This window comes from Balearica regulorum, chromosome 1 (assembly GCF_011004875.1).
Source record: "Balearica regulorum gibbericeps isolate bBalReg1 chromosome 1, bBalReg1.pri, whole genome shotgun sequence".
Taxonomy (NCBI): domain Eukaryota; kingdom Metazoa; phylum Chordata; class Aves; order Gruiformes; family Gruidae; genus Balearica; species Balearica regulorum.
Window position 1 is genome coordinate 92,526,469 of NC_046184.1, and position 19,986 is coordinate 92,546,454.

At 39.3% G+C, this 19,986-nt stretch overlaps 1 protein-coding gene across 1 annotated transcript in view; it reads left to right on the forward strand.

Annotated features, from left to right (window-relative positions):
* Window positions 1-19,986, forward strand: part of NME7 (NME/NM23 family member 7) — a 93,317-nt gene that overhangs the window by 19,684 nt on the left and 53,647 nt on the right. The window contains 9 exon segments of the mRNA XM_075766248.1: window positions 800-907; window positions 4,383-4,549; window positions 9,662-9,720; window positions 9,723-9,771; window positions 13,275-13,325; window positions 15,779-15,849; window positions 15,852-15,898; window positions 15,900-15,986; window positions 19,275-19,380. Coding sequence (XP_075622363.1) covers window positions 800-907; window positions 4,383-4,549; window positions 9,662-9,720; window positions 9,723-9,771; window positions 13,275-13,325; window positions 15,779-15,849; window positions 15,852-15,898; window positions 15,900-15,986; window positions 19,275-19,380 — 745 coding nt within the window.

Below are 19,986 nucleotides of genomic sequence, written 5' to 3' on the forward strand. Positions count from 1 at the left end.
TCTGACCTGGTCTTAAACACTTCCAGGGATGGGGCATCCACAACCTCTCTGGGCAACCTGTTCCAGTGCCTCACCACCCTCACAGTAAAGAATTTCTTCCTAACATCTAATCTAAATTGACCCTCCTTCAGCTTAAACCCATTACCCCTTGTCCTATCACTACATGCCCTTGTAAACAGTCCCTCTCCAGCTTTCCTGTAGGCCCCCCTTCAGGTACTGGTAAGCCGCAATTAGATCTCCCTGGAGCCGCCTTTTCTCCAGGCTGAACAACCCCAACTCTCTCAGCCTGTCCTCACAGGAGAGGTGCTCCAGCCCTCCGATCATCTTTGTGGCCCTCCTCTGGACTCGCTCCAACAGCTCCATGTCTCTCCTGTACTGGGGCCCCCAGAGCTGGACGCAGTACTCCAGGTGGGGTCTCACCAGAGCGGAGTAGAGGGGCAGGATCACCTCCCTCGACCTGCTGGTCACACCTCTTTTGATGCAGCCCAGGACACGGTTGGCTTTCTGGGCTGCAAGCGCACACTGCCGGCTCATGTTGAGCTTGTCTTCAATCAATACCCCCAAGTCCTTCTCCTCGGGGCTGCAGATGGTAGCTAACAAATGAAAAGATGTCACCAGCTGTGGTAAGCAGATGATGACATACAGAATGTGCAAGTGCATTCACTAGTGGTTGTTTTTTGTTTGTTTTTTTTTTACTTTTCTAATAAAAAATGCAAGGATGTTTTTTATTTGTGTGTTTTTACATCTAAAACATGAATGCTTTCTGTAATAGCCCTTTTTCCCCCTTTTCTTTTTGTAGAGTCAAGACGACAGATTTGCTTTCACTGCTGAATGGTATGACCCAAATGCTTCACTCTTTCGGCGTTATGAACTTCTGTATTATCCAAAAGATGGATCAGTAGAAATGGTAAGAATAAAAGAAAAAGAAAACCCACCCTGTAGTCGTAACTGTAATATCCAATTAAACAGTTTGTAAAATGGCAAGCCACTGCCTGTGCCTATTTCTTTTCCAGGAAAGGAAAATATAATTTAAGACTTATCTTGCTCTGTTTCTAAAGCTAAAAGAAAAGCAAAAATACAAGTTCACAGTGAAGCATGTGGAAGAGCTTCCATGTTTATGATTTATTTTTTTTCTTAAAGCTTGCTTTGGCCTGGAGAGATTAATTTTCACAAACCTGTTTTCATTCAATCTCTTCTTGGGTTTCAGAATTGAAACTCAATAGCACTGACCTACTGCTTGGGAAACATAAATTGAAGCAGATTCTAAACAGGGGAATAAGGTTCAGCTGGAATTCCAGAAGTCTCTGAAGAGTAAAATGTAAAAGAGTCTTATCAAAGTAGAGGAAATGGTAAATTGCTCTTAATTTGTTTTTAATGAAAGAAAGGATGTTTCAGACAGTGGGATATAATTTTTTCCATCAGTGGTACTTGCACAGACCTTTCTGACTTGTGGTTCATACGACTAATCCCCATTGTTTATTGACAGCAGGTTAATTGTTATTGTTATTGACTGCAGTAGCAAGTATATATATAAAAATGTAGTATGTACTGTAAAGATAACCCTAATAAACCAACCAGAGCTTTGTGCTTCCTTTTGGAAATGAGTGAATGCTTTGGACTGGTCTTTTTTGATTTTTAATGAAAACCTAAGGGTCTGAGAAAAGCCAAGATTTGGGTATTCACACTTAGTAATTTCATTATCAAATTTTATTTTTCCTGCTATAAATACCAAATGCAGAAATAAGAAAGCTAGTGGAATCTGCCTTTCCCTATCCAAACTACTGCTCACTGAAACCATGGTACCCACCTGTGTGAGAAGATGCACTTTGCACTTTTTACTGATAGTCTCTTTAAACAAAACTCTATCACGATGTTGTACCTTTTAAGTTAGTTCTTTGTATGATGTCTGTGTGTGCACAGTTGTCAAAATGTGAGGGGTTTTATTTTTTTTTTCTCAGAGACAGTTTAGCTAATCAGTCAGGAGCCGTAATAATCTTCCTACATAACCATGTGTAGGCTGGCAAAATTGTTCATTTCACCTAGAGGTCTGAAAACCACGAGCTTTCAAGGTGTTCTTGAGCATCTTAATGCATTCAGCACCAAATACCTATGGCTTGGTAGACTTTTGCATTTTGCCAGTGTGCTCTTAGTATAGCACTTATACAGTCATGAGTGTATATGGACTGTATGTGATCAGTACAGGAGTTTTAAAAGCAAAAATGCATGTAGCAGCTCTATAGAATATCTTTTGAGGAGTGAGTTTGTGAACAGAGATTGAATTTAGAATTATCTTCTGGATTCTTTTTATTTTTTTATTTTTAGTTTATGCAGAATTTGGTGATTCTTTCTTCATTACTGCCTAATTCTTCTGCATCTTTTCATATCTTCCTGAGGAGATGACAGCCCGCTCTTACTTCTAACATATTTGAGGAGAAGGGAGGTAATGGATACGAGCCACCTTCTCCCTGCTTATGAGAAAGATGTTTCATCCCCTTTCCCACCTCCCTGACAATAGGTCTCCTTTATCACACACCTCAGCTGAGGGTAGAGCAGAGCTGTTGAAAGCTTGTATTATGTGAAGTACTCAGTTTTCCTTTTCTTTGTTGGTCCTTCATGTCTTGGTTCCCATGACAGTGGGAATGATGAGACAAGTTTCCAGCTTGCTTTGCAGCTGGAAGAAGACAGCATAGGTTTTTGTCCAAGGACAGCAAGCAGCTTTTATGATCAAACTGGATCTCTTGACAAAGAGATGCCCCATTCTCTCAATTTTCCATAGTTAAATATGCTTATGGGGAATTCTTAAAGCCTGAACGACTTTTCTTTCTACAGGAGATTTCCTAAAAAGAGAGAAGAAATCTTTAAAAAGGACAAATTCTTAGCAGAGAACTATTTTGGTTTTGATAATTTACTACTTCATGTGCACGCGCAGGAGATGGACAGTTCAGTCTTACGTTTCTTCTGCTGTAGCGTATCATTCACTTTATAAAAAGGTCTTTTAAACAGATCCAAAATTCCACTCCAAAGAAGAATTCTTTAACACAGGTAGATGCCTCCCCCTCACCTTTATCTTCTGCTTGAGAAGAGAAAAAACAGCTCAGGGTGCCTTTCTAACAACTGTTAGTGAAATAACCAAGGAAATATTCCGATTTTTAGTCAAGTTATTGAAGAATTTGAATATGGTCAAGTCAGTTAATAGGCTTCCTGGCAAGGTCCAGGAAAAAACAAGTAGCTGAATTCAAGTGGGGTTTTGTTTGTTTGTTTTTTCAGCATGTTGTCATTTCATTCCCTACTGCACTTGAATAGGGGACACTTAGCGTGAGAACATATCGGGGGCTAAAGACATTTCAGCAAGGAAGGATTCTCCCTTACAATCATGCCTCAGCAGAAGAAATTATCAAAATAATTTATATTCTCTGATCTGCAAAGTTTTGACTATTCTGGAAAAACTTAGAATTCTTCTAGCCTTCTAACAAGGCAGGAATGTATTCATACATTTCAGAACATGGAAGAGTATGTAATTTTGATCTTAATATTTTTTCCTCCAAAATTTGTGGGAATTATATTCTTTCTTTTAATGCTATTCTAGTCTATATAGCATCGTAATGGAGGACGGTACATGTAATTCAAGACAGAGAAGGGGAAGTTTGGCTTGAAGAGTATAAAACTCTCCCTTTCATAGGATTCCGCTTCGCCGGGAAACTGAAGGCATCTGTAATAGCTAAATGCAGTGAAGAAACTGTTCAGCAGGTTGCCTTTTGTGCTTTGCCAGCCCACCCAGAAAACTACACATTAACGTCTTGCGTGTTGCTTGGAATGATGATATATAGCTGAATTGTCTTGACAGGCTTTTGAGCTTGCAGCTCTAGGCAGTGAGAACGTCTCAACCTAGTGTCGCAATCATCCATCCATCCCTAATTCTGAGTCTCATGCAGTCAAATCAAGCATAGTATCACTGGAACGATGCCCTGAAGAGGAGACCTGCCACAGTGTGTATCATGATCGTTGCTGGTGCGAGCCATTGGTCTGTGAAACAGCATAGATCTGCTAGGGGGAACTCTCAGTGAGACTGGGCAGAGGTATCCACTAGGTACCTGAACCATTTATCACAGCTGGAATTAGCACAAGCAAATGATAAAATAAAAAATGCAAAGATAGCTGTCAGCCTGAGTCTATTTATATGGAATAGATTTATAATTGTGTTTTAGTCTGCTAAGCTTTCCTGGTACACCTGCAAGTTCAAAGGTTTAGGCATTAAATCAATTTAGTGATCAGGTTCAATGTCACAGTACTATGGAAATTTCTGAAGGACTAAAAATAATGTTGAGTTTGCCCACAGCTTAAATCTCTTGCTATGGTAGATTTTAATCTTCTTTTCTCTGCAGTATGATGTGAAGAACCGTCGCACCTTTCTGAAGCGCACCAAGTATGACAGCTTACACCTTGAGGATTTATTTGTGGGCAACAAAATTACTGTTTTTTCCCGTCATCTATCCTTAGTGGACTATGGGGATCAATATACAGCCCGCAAGCTGGGGAGCCGCAAAGAGAGGTAAGAAAGCAAGTTTTTTGAAATCCTCCTTTGTGAGTGGGGTTTCAAAGTAGTTGTTCTTCGCTGGAAATAAGTTTTCTGTAGTATGGGGAGAGGAGGAGATAGCCACAAGTTTGTGTGCAGTTTGAAGTGATCAGGCATACTGATAGCTGGAGAGAAGCAACGTGGCCCCTGCTCCTGGGCAAACCCGTGACTGCCATCGTTAAATCTTCAAGGTCAGCTTCTCCATGGTGTCAACTGCTGGGGAGTCTTGTTCAGCTTTGTTACTCCCCTGGGGCAGGCAGCAGTAGGATTCTTGTGATTTGTAGATTCTCTGGGGGGCAGAATTGTTATGGTAACCCTCACGTGTGCTAGGCTTGAAAGACCTGAATCTTGTGAAACTAGCACCTGTCTCTCTGGGGTCTGTGCGGAAGCCTAGTGCCTTACCAGTCAGATCTACTCTGTGTTAGCAGTAGTAACTAAAACCAGTAGGAATAGGAGTGAGAGAGGCCCATTCCCATTCTCCATTATTTTTCCCAGTATTGAGGATTTTTTCTGAGAATTTTTTCAGCATCTCCTAAACTCTGTATGCATGAGGACAGGAAGTTTAGAGAGAACATCAATAAAACCTATAGGCTTGTTTGTTAAGACAAACTTCATTTGTGATGGATGAAGACTCATAATCTCTTTTTGGTTGAAAGACTTGCTTTGGAAAAGACTGTAAGAGCCTATCCAAGAACAAAAATATCAGGAGAGACTTAATAAAATGACAATAAGATTAATTTACAAGGAATTTGAATCTGGTTTGGCTGCAGTGTGGGTAATCTCCGAATTTGCAAATTAATACATTTTGATAATTTTCTCCAGCTTTTTTTGAAAAGAGCACAGAATATTTTCTTAGGTATGATGTTCTAGTGAGCCCTATTCGCCTACTTTCTTGCTCCCTCCCACTGACTGGGCTTATTTTGAACTCTTTTTGGAGAGTTGTACATAACCAGAGATACAGGAGAGTTGCAAGTTCTAACATGTATCTTTGTCTTAACCTCACAAAAACATTGCCTTGGAAATGACTGCCATAATATCTTTCCAGAAGGAGTTCTGGTCATTTTCTCTAAGCTGGGGTTGGAAATGGTGGAAATGTAGCAAAGGAGGTGGGGAACACCAGAGGACAGCTTCTATATATGTGGCTACTCTCTCTGTTGCTCAGTGGAGCCTTGGGAGATTACATCTGCCTTGTTTATGGTTTTTTATATCAATGTAACTTTTTATAGCTGTGCATTTCCTGTTCTGCCTAAACTAGCATAAATCCTGGTGGTGATGCAGTTTATCCCAAGAAAAGGCAGGTTGTGATAAAATGACATTTTCTTCTTGTAAGGGAAGTTGCGTCTATACAGCAACACTATAGTTGTGTCAATTAAGTGGTCCTGGGAGGGGGTGAATTTTTGTACTGCTCTACAAAAGGAAGGAGGGGAATTTATGACACGTCAGCTGTTTGGAAAACATTTTAGGAATGTTGGCTGAAAGATAGCATAGATACGCAAGTGGTGTTACATATTCAGAATAGCCCAAAGGAACACAGTGAAAGGTGTCTTAAACAGGCAAGGGATCCTCAAAAATCCAGTTTCTTCACAGAAGCTTTCACTGGGTAAACAGGGTCATTTTAAAGAATCCTTGGGCAAAACAGTTGCATATGAGGTATTTGTCTTTTTGGCCTGGTCCTAGCAGGTTTTACAGCCGTTATTAGTTAAATAGATACTGTAAGATTTCTGCAATACATGATAATTCCTAAAATAATCTGTAGCTGGAATTCTGTTAATAATTTTAAAGATGTTGCATGAGGCAGAATGTTTCCCCATCTTTGTCTTGCCTTTGTGCTGTACAGGACTATCACCAGTTTAGTTCGACTTTGGAAATAAGTTCTTTGGTTACTGAATATGTATGCAGACAGGCTCAGCAAAGACCTTTGAGGGAGACTGAGGAATGTATATCAAAAATCGTGAATGTTTTGAATTAGGGACCTTTGGTTTTGTCAGTGAAGCAAGTGAATGTGACTCTAGGTACATGAGGTACAAAGAGATGTGTAAAAAGAGGATAGATTTGCACTGAAATTTTCTAGAATTAGGCTGAAATTATTATGACACTTCTATGGAATTTCAATTTCTACACCTACTTTTTCTTCTGTCTTGGGTGAATTTTTAAATATAACCATATTTGAGTGTTGTTCTTCCTTGCTCCCTTCCCAGCGCATCATAAGGAAACAGTCACAAACAATGACTAAAATGGGTAAGTAAGCATGTGCTTACTTACAGTGTACCATTAAGGAATCACTGGCATGGGGTAGGGATTTCTGCTTCTGTAGTCTTTCACTTGTGATCCTGGGTGGTTGTAAACTGAGGTAAACATTTGTCTGACCAGTGTGTCCTGTCTAAGTAGGACTATACTTAGAGTCAGTTAATATCACTAGTTTTGAAAATTGTGTTAGAAAGCTTCTGTCTCAACCAGAAAGATTTGAATTCTTTTTTGATTGGGCTATGTTATTCTTATGCTTCCAGTCCTTGACATAATCAGTGTTTCTTTCGCTACAAGATATAAGCTACCATACATGCAACAGTCCTATTATTAGAAATAAGTAGATCTCACAAACATAGCCACTGCATGCATTGTGCACCATTCCTTTGATCAGTTCCCATCTTCTGTTGTTTCAGTACTCATTGGAGTACTGTTGTACAGTTCCTCTGAAAATGTAAGCAAATGAGCTTAATTTTCATTCCTCTTTGTTCCTAGACATAAAACCGTTTCAAAATGTACTTTGCAGACTGCATCATGTCAAACACAAGAAACATATTCTGAATTAAAACTAAAAATAGGGCACATGAATCAAATCCAATCTCAGAAACAGTCTTCAGCATCCTGAATTATACTTTTCTTATTCTGCATACCTCTGAGAAGCTCACATTGAAATGTTAAAGTTTCTACATCAGTGTTTAGAGACAAGATGTTACAAGAGTTGCTCATTGCAGTTTGTATTAATGTCTTCTAGGTAAATTGCTTCATATTGCAGTATTTCATTACATGTTGGTAGGTATTAGTTTTACTAGAAAGCTTGAAATTAGAGAAGGAAGAGACAATTTATTTCTAGCATTAGCAGTCTGTTGTACTGACGTATAGACTGAAAAAAGTATTCCTCAAGGAAATGCAAACAGCACTGGAGGTCTTGTTGCAGTGCTTTGATCCCTACTGTTCATGGGAACGAGAGTTGAGAACCTGTTGTGCCAGGATGCAGGTCATGCATTGTATGACCAGGTGGGTACATGTCATTGCTCCAGCATGCAGCTGCTCCCCCTCACACGCCTTGATGCACGTGGCACACCCTGTAGATAAATAATATCACAAAATGAGGTGGAGCTGTGAAATCCTTGGGGGAAGAGGGGAAACCTGCTACAGGCCGTAGGCTGCACGGAGTATGCTGTGTTCAATGTTGGCCAGAGGTCAGCCTTTCCTGATCTGAAGATAGGGCTAACCCAACTTTAGTTTGCAGTGCAATGGATAGGCTTGGGTGACTACTCTAATGCAGTTTCTAGCTACACCCTTAGTTCATCAGTCTTTTTGTGTCATATTTCCCAACAGATCTGGGCCTAAACTGGTCTGTGTATGTGAGCTTCCTGATGCTTGAGGAAATCTCTGTTTCTTTCTGATCTCTGAAGGTCATCTATGTCTCTCCCTTAGTTTCAGATAAAATGTCACATATGTTCAGATCTTCCTCTTTACATTTCCTGGTCCTAACACCTCCCTTTCTTTAGATTTGCTGTGAACTAGTCTGTCTGTTCCCAAAGCAACTGTCAATCTGGGTCACTTAAGGTTCAAAGTAAATGTAGTGTAAGTTCATCCATCTCCTGTAACCTCAGCATATTTGCCCTGGCTCGGATATACTGCTGCTAACCTAAAGGCTGCTTTCCATGCTATGCTGGTATATAAAATGAGAAATTTGCAATGATTTGCCTTTCATTTAGGGAAGTACTGCAATAAAAAATTCTGTCTTGGGTAGCCTTCGTTATTGGAAACAGTGCAAAAGATGGAAGGAGCTCTTTAGGATTGGTCAGAGACGTGGAGTTTTTGAGATACAGGGTTGAATAAATCTGTGATTTGTAAGCTGAGCACATTTGAAGCTGACTCACCACAAGATGAATGCAAATAGAAAATGCCATTTTACAGACCTTTTTTGTGCTGTTATTTTTAATTAATAATATGTTAGTGCTGATGGTGTACTTGGTGCTATGCAAAGCGCACTAATAAAACAGTCCTGGCCTTGAGGATGTACAGTATAAAAAGATAATTATCGAGAAGACAGGATGTACTTGGAAACAAAGATGTGGGGGAGAGTGTAGAGATTTTTGGTCTCCCTTAGAATATAGCTGTCAGTCAGTATAAGAGACGTAATACCTCCTCTGCCAACGTTTTATTGTGTCTATTAACAGTGTCAGATATTTGGCATGCAAATTGTATACCATGAAGTGTTTGTACTGTACCAAGCACAATAGGACCTTCTTCTCACTGAGGTCTCCAAATATTTTAAAAGTAATAATAAAACAATCATTTCACTTTGAGTTTTATGGAAGAGGTATGGAAGAGGTGTTTAAGTAGCATTTTTAAATAGGGAATTTTAACAGCTTCATTTTTTATGTATATAATAATTAACATGAAGAAAAAAGGGAGCTGAGCAAGCATAGGGAGACATTAACAGGTCAGTTGTGTTCTAAGCCAGGGCTGTGAGTGAGGAGCCATATACACTAGCTAAGGAAGAAGTGGTAAATTGTTTGCTCTGAGAGTGAAGGGAGAAGCCAGTAAATAATGACTGCTGGTAGAACATTCTGGCTGACTTGGGTTAGAAAGCCGAGGAAATTGTAACGTGCAAAGCTCATTCTTATCACAATAATAACTTGTGCAGGCATTCAAGAACAGCGTGGAAATTGATGAGACACTGGGACTAGGATGTTTGACTGTGGCAGAATTTCTCTCTTTGATGTGATGTTTTTTTGTCTGAACATAAACTCAACATGCACACCAAATGCTCTAAGGAAAGTAGTGTGGCTGTATCTCTCTACTTTTTTTTTTTTTTTTTTTTTTTCCTCCCAGAACGCTGGCTTTGATTAAACCTGATGCAATGCCCAAGATTGGAGAATTAATTGATATCATTATAATGCAGGATTTACAATAACTAAGGCCAAAATGATGATGCTTTCAAGGTAAGGAATTTTTGAGGTTAGCTCTATTGTATCTAAATATTATTTTTGCAGTTAAGAACATTCTCTGAAGCTATGCAGTGTTGTTCCACACATCATCATCCATCGCAGTGAGTAGTAGAGGGAAGACTCATCTGTTTCATAATCATGTAGGTTTCTGAAAGCATGTAGAGAATTAAGCTAAGTATTAAAAAAGTGCAAATGAGGATGGGTGATTAAAATATATAATGACTCTGTATGAATCCAAGGTGACTACCATAGCTTTAGCTATTTTACTCGTGCATCCTTTCTAATTCTCCCCAACGTTTGCTGCTCTCCACTTATTGAGCTACAAGATTTAAAAAAGACATGCTGCAGAGGAAAGAAAACATAATTAAATTACCTTAGAAGATTCCTCCAAAGTTACCACACTATTTCACCGTTGCTGCTTTGCCAATCTGTTCATACACAACGTGTCTTTGAAAAGAAAAGCAATCCTTATATAATACCATTTTCATGTGTTCTTATGGTTTCTGTGTGAGGTCAGAAACAATTTTCCCCTACCTCAAAACCTTTTTGGCTTTCTGAAATACTGATAAAAAAAATTATGTGACTTCCTCCTCTTGTTTCTGTATTCACCTGCTGCAATGTTTGAGGATACTGGTCCCATATCCTCCCTCAAACAACTCCAGTTTGTGAGTTCAATCAGGTTTCTAACGCTGATTTACAGTTCACAATATCTTTTAAGCAGCTTTTTTTGGCTTGCTCTCCTGCAGTCTGAGAGATTTGATCCTCAAGTGTTTGTGTTGGGTGGCTCTTAATTTGAGTTTTCTGTCTGAGAACCTGAAGAACTGTTGAGCCAAGTCACGTGCTTTAGAGTTGACTCACACTGAAGGGAAGAAACTTTGAGACTTTTATTGCCTATTGCTATATAAAAATTTCTGCATAATTGAAAAGAATTATTAATAAGCACAAGATTGGGCTGTAATACTGGATGTATTTAAAATGATGTCTTGAGTGTTTGTGGTTTCTCTGTGTACTATATACTCTGTTTCTTGGGACTGTGCCATTTTAAAATGATAGAACTATGGCTTTGCCAAAGTTTTCTACCCTTAGATCTCTGCAGGCATGCTTGTTCAAACCAGCATCATCATCTACTGCTTTCTTTAAAGGGATTATTACTGACGTTTGTCTGGCAATCACTCTTAAGTAGATTCATGCCTTCTGTGAAAATTGTAGCCAAGATGTGAAAGTGAGGGCAGGCACCTGCTTTGATAGGTCAGGTTTTTAGTCTCTTCATTTAATCATATGTCAGTTCAGTCTATTATTCCCAGATGCACACTGTTTTCCATTCTTTAAAAACAGAGGACTAATGAGAGAGATTAAATGAAAAAGGAACTAAGTTACACAGCACAGCTGCAGTTTTATTGGAATAGGAATTCTTAACTGAGTAGTAGAGCTCAATTTGTTTCAGAAATATATCCTTCGAATATTTCTTCGCATTCAGAAGTGATAATACTTAATCTATTTGCATACCTTTTTCATATTTGCTTTCAAAATTATTTGGCGAATTAGTTTTCAGAAGAGGATTTTCTGGTGAAATAGTGAATTGTAAGCAAAACTTCAGGCTATTGCAGAGTGTAGGTTTGAAGCTTGAGATTGCAAGAGTTCCTGTGACTAGCATAATTTTTAAATCATGTTTCTGCCGCATTTATGCAATGGAAGGAAAGCAATATTAGCTGTATGGTCAATGAAAAGCTTTTGAATTTTGAATGGCTCGTACTTACACTGAACTGAAAGCAACAAACAAGGAATTTTTCAGTTCCAATGAGCAGGTGGTCATTTTGATAGAAAAACTGGAGAAAGCTGTGACTGTTCAAATATTGTCAAGGTTAGGAAATTAAATTCTTCTTAGGTTCTTCTTGAGGTTCTTTCTTTTCCTCTGGCAATATTGGGCTTAAGTCTGGACTGCAGATGGGAGAGAGATCTGGGAAGTTGCATTGCAGATGACAGAACCATGCCTTTGTTCAGACTTGGAATCTGTTATTTGAAAAACTTGCAGGTAATTTCTTCAGTAAAGAGGGCTGGTCAAAGTGAGCAAAATCATGGAGAAGAGGAAAAAATCATAAGACTGTTTCTGTATGTAAAACCAATTTTCCAAGTGGGAATCTTTTAGTCTCCCTGCAGCTCTGCTTTGATTATGAACTTTGTACCCAGACTACGGGTGAGCAGTATTGCTTGCTTTCACCTGCCAATGCTCCTGAAGAGCTTGTCCTTCTCCACAAATTCAAGCTTCAGGAAGTGATACACACCAGGATTTGGAGCAAGCCAAGACCAAGCCTGCACTTTTGAACTGGAATTTTGAAGCTGCAAAATAACAGGGCTAGACTTGAAAACCTCCACAGATTTTTCTAGCTGTTGCCATGCAAAAAAAACCCCAACCCAAACCCACCAAAAAACCAACTAAACAAAAAAACCTCAACGCAGTAAGCAAGAGTTAAACATGAGAAGGAGCTGAATTAAAAAGTAGGGAAGAGCTAGCTGCACGGGGTGGTGGGGTGAAAAGCCACAGAATGGTATGCCCACTGGTGGATGGATGGTGGGTCTGCACAATGGTCCCCAAAACTTGTGTAGTTGGGTAGCTGAGCCCAGTGCTGCCAGCAGCACGGCTGGGGCAATACAGAGCTCGGAGAGGGCCACCACCCTGTCTGAAAAGGGTATCTTTTTGTTTCCAGTACCTGAGTAAAGGCTAAGTAACAGCTGTGGTACAGACATACTGTCTATGCCTGGTGGCCTTTATTTGCCTGGCAATCTAAGGACCCATCCTCATTACAGAAACCCCATTGCTTTGGGAGAAAGCAGTGTGTAGTAACTGCTGTGTTCCTCAAGGGAAAGTGCAACAGCAAATTGAGATTTCAAGTGAGAAAGTGTGGGAGAAAGCAAGTTTTATTCTGGAGGGCATTGTTCTACCTATGTGACTTGTAACATTTGAGGATACTGAATAGAAACCAGGATATGCAATGTTCTGTTGTGCAGCAGTGTAATCAAACGCTAACCTTGATAAGGAAATAAGTTCCAGTTGAAGCAGATAAATTGTTTATTTGTGCTTTAAAACCAAACTTCATTAACCAACATACACACTGAAAATGAGATGAAAGATGAAAACAATATAACAGCGAATGGCTTGGCAAGAAGGTGACTGTGCATTTATTTCTCAACTGAGAATGTGGGGACCATCAGTGACCCTGAAAGTCTACAGGCTTCAGTAATTGCTTCCTTCCCAGAGCTGGAGCATAAGGAAGAGTCAGCCACAAGCTACACCTGTAGCCTCACAAAATATGACAGAAGGTCAACTGTAGTTTCTGTTATTGGACATAAACATCCCACAAGCTGTTCAGCTTGGAAGACATTACCTGTAGAAACGTTGTTGATGAATGATAGTTTGGGTTTTCAGGGGTTTATATATATATGTGTGTGTGTGTGTATCTATATGTATACATCTATATCTATGTCTTTTACTCTTCCAGAAAAGAAGCAGCTGATTTCTACATAGACCATCAATCAAAACCTTTTTATAAGTACGTATATCAATTTCAACTTGACATGTAGTAAGCTTATTTATTGAATGCACAGGATTCATTTACCATATTTGGTACTGCAGGACCATGGGAAAATCAGAACTTGTCTTAGTTGAGTGGAGCCTTTTGCAAAGTATGCACCCTGTTCATCTTCCTCCAGGGACAGATCCTTATTTCAGCTATCCAGGGTTTTAACTCGCACTCTTTACAGCCTGATGATATCAGGGGAACGTCTTTCGTGTCTCAGAAGTGAAAATGCTCCTAGCAAGGCAAAACTTCAAAGGCAAGAGAAGGAGCATCTTCAGGATCAGGGTGGAGCTTGCAGATAATGAGAATTAGAGGGGGAAACACTTAGCTGTGAGAATTGATTTGGGAGCAAGTACCCCAAATCATAAGTAACTGAAAGGATAGTGTGTGGGGCAGTTGTTACTGTACTGCTACCTTTGGAGAAAACGTCAAACTTCCATGGTGTTAGACTGCTCAACCTAACATGAAAAACCTCAGTCTTTCCATAAACAGACCAGATTGATGCTTATGACCCAGAGGTGGTATCGTTTCTACTTTGTCTGAAAGTGCCAACAAACAACTTTTCCTCCCTCTAGACTTGGTGGTCTGCCTCTTTTAGGGAGAGGGTGCAGCTCTGCCTTGTGTTTTCCAGCCATTTTGGAACCTGGGTTTGCACTGACTTGGTCAGAAGACCTGGTTTCAGTACTACCATGAAGTGCCTGAGTATTAGGATCTGCCAGCTGCTCTCCTGCAACAGCAACTGGTCTGTTGTGGGTCCAGACTCAAGCCCTTCACGGAGACATGGCCCCAGGCTACATCTGACCGTGCTGAAGATCAGAGGAAGATTTAGAATTGCCTTTTCTTTGCTGAGTAAGCCTGCTTGAATATGTTAATAAATAAGCAAGAATTTTGCCTATAGTGTTATTTCACAGATGTCTATCTACACTAATGGTCATTATCTGAGGAACTGTAGCCTTTGTCCACTGTGATGTGCCTGTTTCCCATCCTGCAGTCCTATTGGCTACATCTTCTGTGTAAGATTTTTCTCTAAATTAGAAACAAATAGTGTAAAGCATTACGAATTAGATAGAACAAGAATCTTCAAGGCAGTGAAATGTTAAGATCTCTGACTTGTTTATATCTAGCATTGTATTACTTGTCTTTGAGTTCAGATTTAGTTTGCAAGTCCACTAGTCAATGTAAGTCCAGTGAATAGTAGGGAAAAATAGCAATTCTACTTGTTTGGAAAAGAATGTTTTTCATATTAAAGAATTTCATTTAAAAAAATTATTTAATATTCAGAATTAGTCTGCACAGTGTTATAGAAAGAGCTTTTTTCTTGGATGTATGTATATATAAGCCATTTAATTGTATCCTAAACAAGCAGTCTCTGACCAACAGTCCATTGAGTTCCAATAGCTGAGTTCCACTAGCTTTTCCTGTGTAGTTTCTTTATGTTTATGTAACTTTTCATAGTTTCAATATTGTTCATTTAACAAAGAACTAGTAGGATTTCTCTTGTCTTCTTGCTCACTGATCATCGCATAACTGATCATCAGGAAGAAGATGGTTGGAGAAGCACACACATCTACAATTATAATTGTGTAAAGCTCTTTTTTTAACAAAGTAGTACAAAAAGCATTGAGTCAACTTTCTCCTTTGTTGATTCTGTCCAGACTACGCAGTAAAAAGGCAGGTTTGTTGGTATGCATGTTTTGTAAAGATACTGAATTATAATTATGGTGTTTTGTTTACTTTTTAAATAAAACATTTGGGTTTCCAATTTTGGGTGGGTGGTTTCCGTGTAAGTGAGGTGGTCAAGACAGGAAGCAGGCTGCTCCTGACAATCTCTTCTCCTTACTCATTCATCCCATTAAAAATCACTTGACTTCTGCTTATGCCAGGATGTGATAACTTACTTTGTGATTAAGTCCCCTCTCTCCCACAAACTTTCCAATCTTGCTTCTCCCTTCTCTCCCACTTTGGATTTCGGCTGGCAAAATCCATGGGAGAGATCCATGGCGTGGTGGAGCAATTCATCCTGACAGAAGTGCTGAAGTTGTGTCAGGGTATGTGTGAGGATCCTGAAATCCTGCTGTACAGAAAAGACATGCTTAGGAATTGTTCCTGTTGGACAAATGCTTGACAGGGTCTCTTTCACTGTTGCCAGTACTGATCTTTTAAAAATTCCTTTCAAATCTAACATACTACACAGTAGCTCGCGCGAGTTGTATTATCTGGGGGTTTTTTTCTACAACCATAATAAAGAAGGGAATGTGTGCACATCACCTAGTCCAACCTCCTCCTCAAAGCAGAGCCAGCTTCAAAGTTAGATCAGGTTGCTTAAGGCCTTGCTGAGTTGAGTTCTGAGCATCTCCACTGGATCATATGTTTTTGTTGGTTTTAATTTGTAGCGTGGATCACCATGTGCTGTTTCCATTTTACAGTGAGCTTCTCCAGTTTATAACGAGTGGTCCCATTGTTGCTATGGAAATCTTAGGAGATGATGCAGTTTGTAAATGAAAACATTACTGGGGCCAGCAAACTCTGCTGTGGCTCAGACTGATTGCACCAGACAGCATTAGAGCGAACTTTGGACATGATGGTCTAAGAAATGCAGCCCATGGCCCAGATTCGGTTGCTTCAGCTGCTCAAGTAAGTTTTTGACTATGTTGACTGAGGTTTATTTTTACTTTATTTGGTAACAGCTGGGTCAGAAATTCCTCATTTTTCTTCCCACTGGAGTTCAGAACTAGTTTAGATATTTTCATGGTCCTTTTTAGCATGGAAAAATAAACTGTCTGGAAACACAAATCTCATTTATCTCTGTCACAAAGGGGAACCTTGGGCACTTTGATCAGGAGAGCATGCCTGGTCATTTTTAATGTCTTCTGTACATCACAGACATTGAGTTAATTGCATAGTCTGCATAATCTACCTATAGTCTGTCAATGTTGGTCATAAAAAGAAAGGGATTAAACAATTAAATCCTTTTGTGCCCCCATGTGTTTTCGTTTATCTCTTCTCCTCACAGTCCTCACTAGTCCTCTGCCTACAGCCTACTTGCCTCTGCTGTGCTTGTTCAGAATGAATAATTATGAAATCAGGCCACTTTGTATTGCTTTGTTTTGAGAGGTAATACAGTGGGCCTGGCTTTGAGGAGTTCGGTTCTCTTTTGCTTTGTTTGCAGTGTGTCTTTCCTTATGATTAAGCAAAAGCCCTGGGACTGGGTGACAGATATTACCAGCATTTCTACAGAGCTATTTGTGGGTGGTGGTGTGGGTAGATATGCTGATATATGATGGTAAGAAAAAAGTTTATTTCACGATTGATTGGTATTGTGCTGTGGTATCTTAGCGCTAGACAGTGGGGAAAAGATACCAGTTGTTGCTTCCTTGGTCCTAGTTTTTCCTCTATTTAAATTGGAACAGCTGCAGTAGTACAGCTGGAGAGAGACCTGCCCCAGAATACCTAATAAGCTGCCAAGTACAGTATGCTAGTAAATATAAATAGAGATTATGTCCTGGTGCTGAGGGCAGAGTTGGTCAGCCTCTTCTTCTGGCTGGCTGTTAGGCTGCGTGGCATAGCAAGCTAACTGCAAAGCGTGGGTGGTTTTTCTGCTGGTCAAGCACTCATCTCACTTATCTGCACCATTCCTGGGCTGCTGGATCCTCTCCGTGTGTCTCTGGTTTTGGCAAGAAATCATATGCTGGACCTGAAGTATTTTTGTGCTGGCAAAACACAATGAAGATGGTACAGAAGATAGAAGGAGTTTGGATGAAAATTGATCTTTTCTGATGAAGGAGAATTTTAGTCAGAAATGTCTTTGTAGCTCTGGTTAAATAGCTGGATGTCTTCATATGTAAGGGTGAAAGTTTCTCTTTGTTCCTGGTACTGCCATGACAACTGTGCAGCTTTTGAACTGAGAGTGTAGGAAAGAGTATCTATTAGCATAACATTTGATTAGAAGCATAAGTATGTGCTTTGGCTTAAGTTTGTTGTTCTTTGTACATTTCATTATTTTTGAAATGCTGTTTGAAGGCCCCATTCATCTGCAGTATTTTTTATGACTGTGGTTTATTTTGCTGAGCTTTTGCAGGTGTGTGTGCATCTTCTGTGGTGTTACTGATACAAACCTTGAGTAAATCAACCAAAATTGTGAATTTAATACCCCTGTGCCTATTTTAATTTAGTAGGCCCAGTATAATGTGGCTGTATAGCAATTGCTGTGGAAACTAGTTGGCTGCACTTTGCAGCAGCTTTGCTGAAAAGAAAGAAATATAAGATAAAGGGACCTAAATGAACTCTTCTGAAGGAAAACCCAAGTCCCAACCACATCTAATGAATGTATTGTAAACTGAACAGTTAGAGTGGAAGATTGAATTGTTCTTTGGAGGCTAAATGACAAGTGACAGTATGCTCTGGTATACTCTAAGCAGGCCAAAATTTGGAATTTTCTTTATATCAGGAATAAAGGGAAAGGAAAGTAATTTCTTTTTAAGGCTTCACTTGGTTTTAGTTTGGCATTTCATTATCCTTGTCCTTCAGCATTATTTTGTGATTTTCTTTTTTATGATTTTTAATGGATAAAACAATGTTAAGTATTGTAAATATTTTGCTGCCTTTTCCTGGCTACTTCTTTTAGACTAAACATTAGTTAACAGAGTGGGACAAGGTCTTTGAAGCATGCAGCATTTTATCAGTAGAAGGATGTTGGAAATGAACCCTTTTGTCTCAGATATGCCCACTTAAAATGTGGATCGTTTGCTAGGAGAAAAACAAAAACCATTTTCCCTTCTGTTGAAAGATACATTAGTTTGAATTGTGTAATTGTTCAAGTAAGGATTACAGGAATCGTCAGAGTGCCATGAGCAAAAGACTGGGAGATAGCTAAGTCTATGCCATCTGAATTGAGTTAGTAAATTAAATGAGACAATTCCAGGAAATGACACTGCTACTGTTACACAGGAAAAAATCAAATAGATTCAGTGGTAGTATCTCTAGGATATTATTATTTCCCTTAAATAGAAATTCATCAGTTCTCTTATTGAATTTGACCAATAGGTCTGAAACGGAATCTGTGTTTCGAGCATTTGACTAATGTTTATTGGCAGATTGTGTAACATATGTGAATAAATGGTATGGAAAAAGTGTGAAGCTGGCAGTGAACAGTGAAAAAATATCACTGAGGAAAGAAGCCTGGCTATCAAGCTCACCCCAGTATGGTCTAAGACCCACACTATATGATACCTGAATAGTGATGGTGGGGGAAAAGGAAGTGATCGGAGGCAAAGAGGTTCTTCTTGATTCATCCCAGAAATCAGAGCAATTTTGTTCATCAGTTTCAATTCAGTAAGATTAAAAAAAAAAAAAAAAGTCAGTAAGGCACGAGGAGTGATGTCAACAATTTACACAATTTTAGTTGTTTAAGACAAAAGGAAAAATAGTTGTAAACACATAGGGTGGAGGTCAGTTTTGTATAGGGAAAGAAAACCTACTGAGAAATGGATGGCAGTTGCATTTTTTGCTCATCTAGTGGAAAAGTTTATGTGAAAAGAGTGAAAATATGTGTATATGGGAGTGGGTTTGGGAAAGATACTGAGGAAGGGGAGAGAGAATTCAGAAAGCTGGGAACACTTCTACCAAATGATGGTGGCAGCAGCATTTTGAATGCTCTGAACGGAAATGGATGACATTGTGGAAGTGAAAAGAAAGACATTGCAAGAAATATTCAAATCATGCTTTTATGATTGTAGGAATGGTGCCAGAGAGGGAAAGATATACTCGAGAGAGCATTATAGGGAAAAAATATTCGTAGCATAAAAATCTGTATTTAAAGTTTCTCTTCTGTGACTATGGATACTTCAGATGATGTTACTTGTGATAAAAGTGATGTATGCAGCTAGATCAAACTAAAATGTATTCAATTACAATTGTTTTTAGGAGCTGGAGTTGTTCTTTCCCTCCAGTGGAGGTCATGGACCAGTCAACAGTGCAAAATTCACAAACTCTACTTGTTGCATTATTAAGCCTCATGCAGTTAATGAAGGTAAGCAATAATGGAGGTGAAAGCAATGTGTGCTTAGTTGTATATACATCATCATTCCTGTCCTCTTCTTTGGGAGAATGAGACTGCAAGAGCACAGGGTATATTTCCTAGTACGTGTAAAAGTATGCAAAATAATGTTCTTTTCGTAGACCTTTAGTATTTCTGCAGTTCAGTTCCATGAAGAGTGGGTTGTGTGCTTTACATGTGGATACTTGTTAACTTCAGAATAAGAAGTGACAGGTGAAAAAAGAACGATAAAAATATACATGAGATTTGATGAATCTTATTGTGACAGCTTACCATGTCCTTTGTTCCTGTCTGCCCACCATACTCATCTGCTGGAGGTTAGCATCCTCGCAGCAGAGTGAAAGCAGGACACCTGGCCATATTGCAGGGCCTTCCACTCACACAGTAACACATTATGTTAAAACTACTCACAAAGGAAGATTTGTGCTGATACAAATCTTGTTCTGCTGAATGCAGTGGGGATGGAAAGTAGAAAAGGCTTATTTACTCTATAAAAGTGAGCAAAGACCTAAAGCATTTGTTGGACTCCATGATGCTTTCTGTGCTGGAGAATGCCCCGTGAGCTCACCAAGTGAGTAT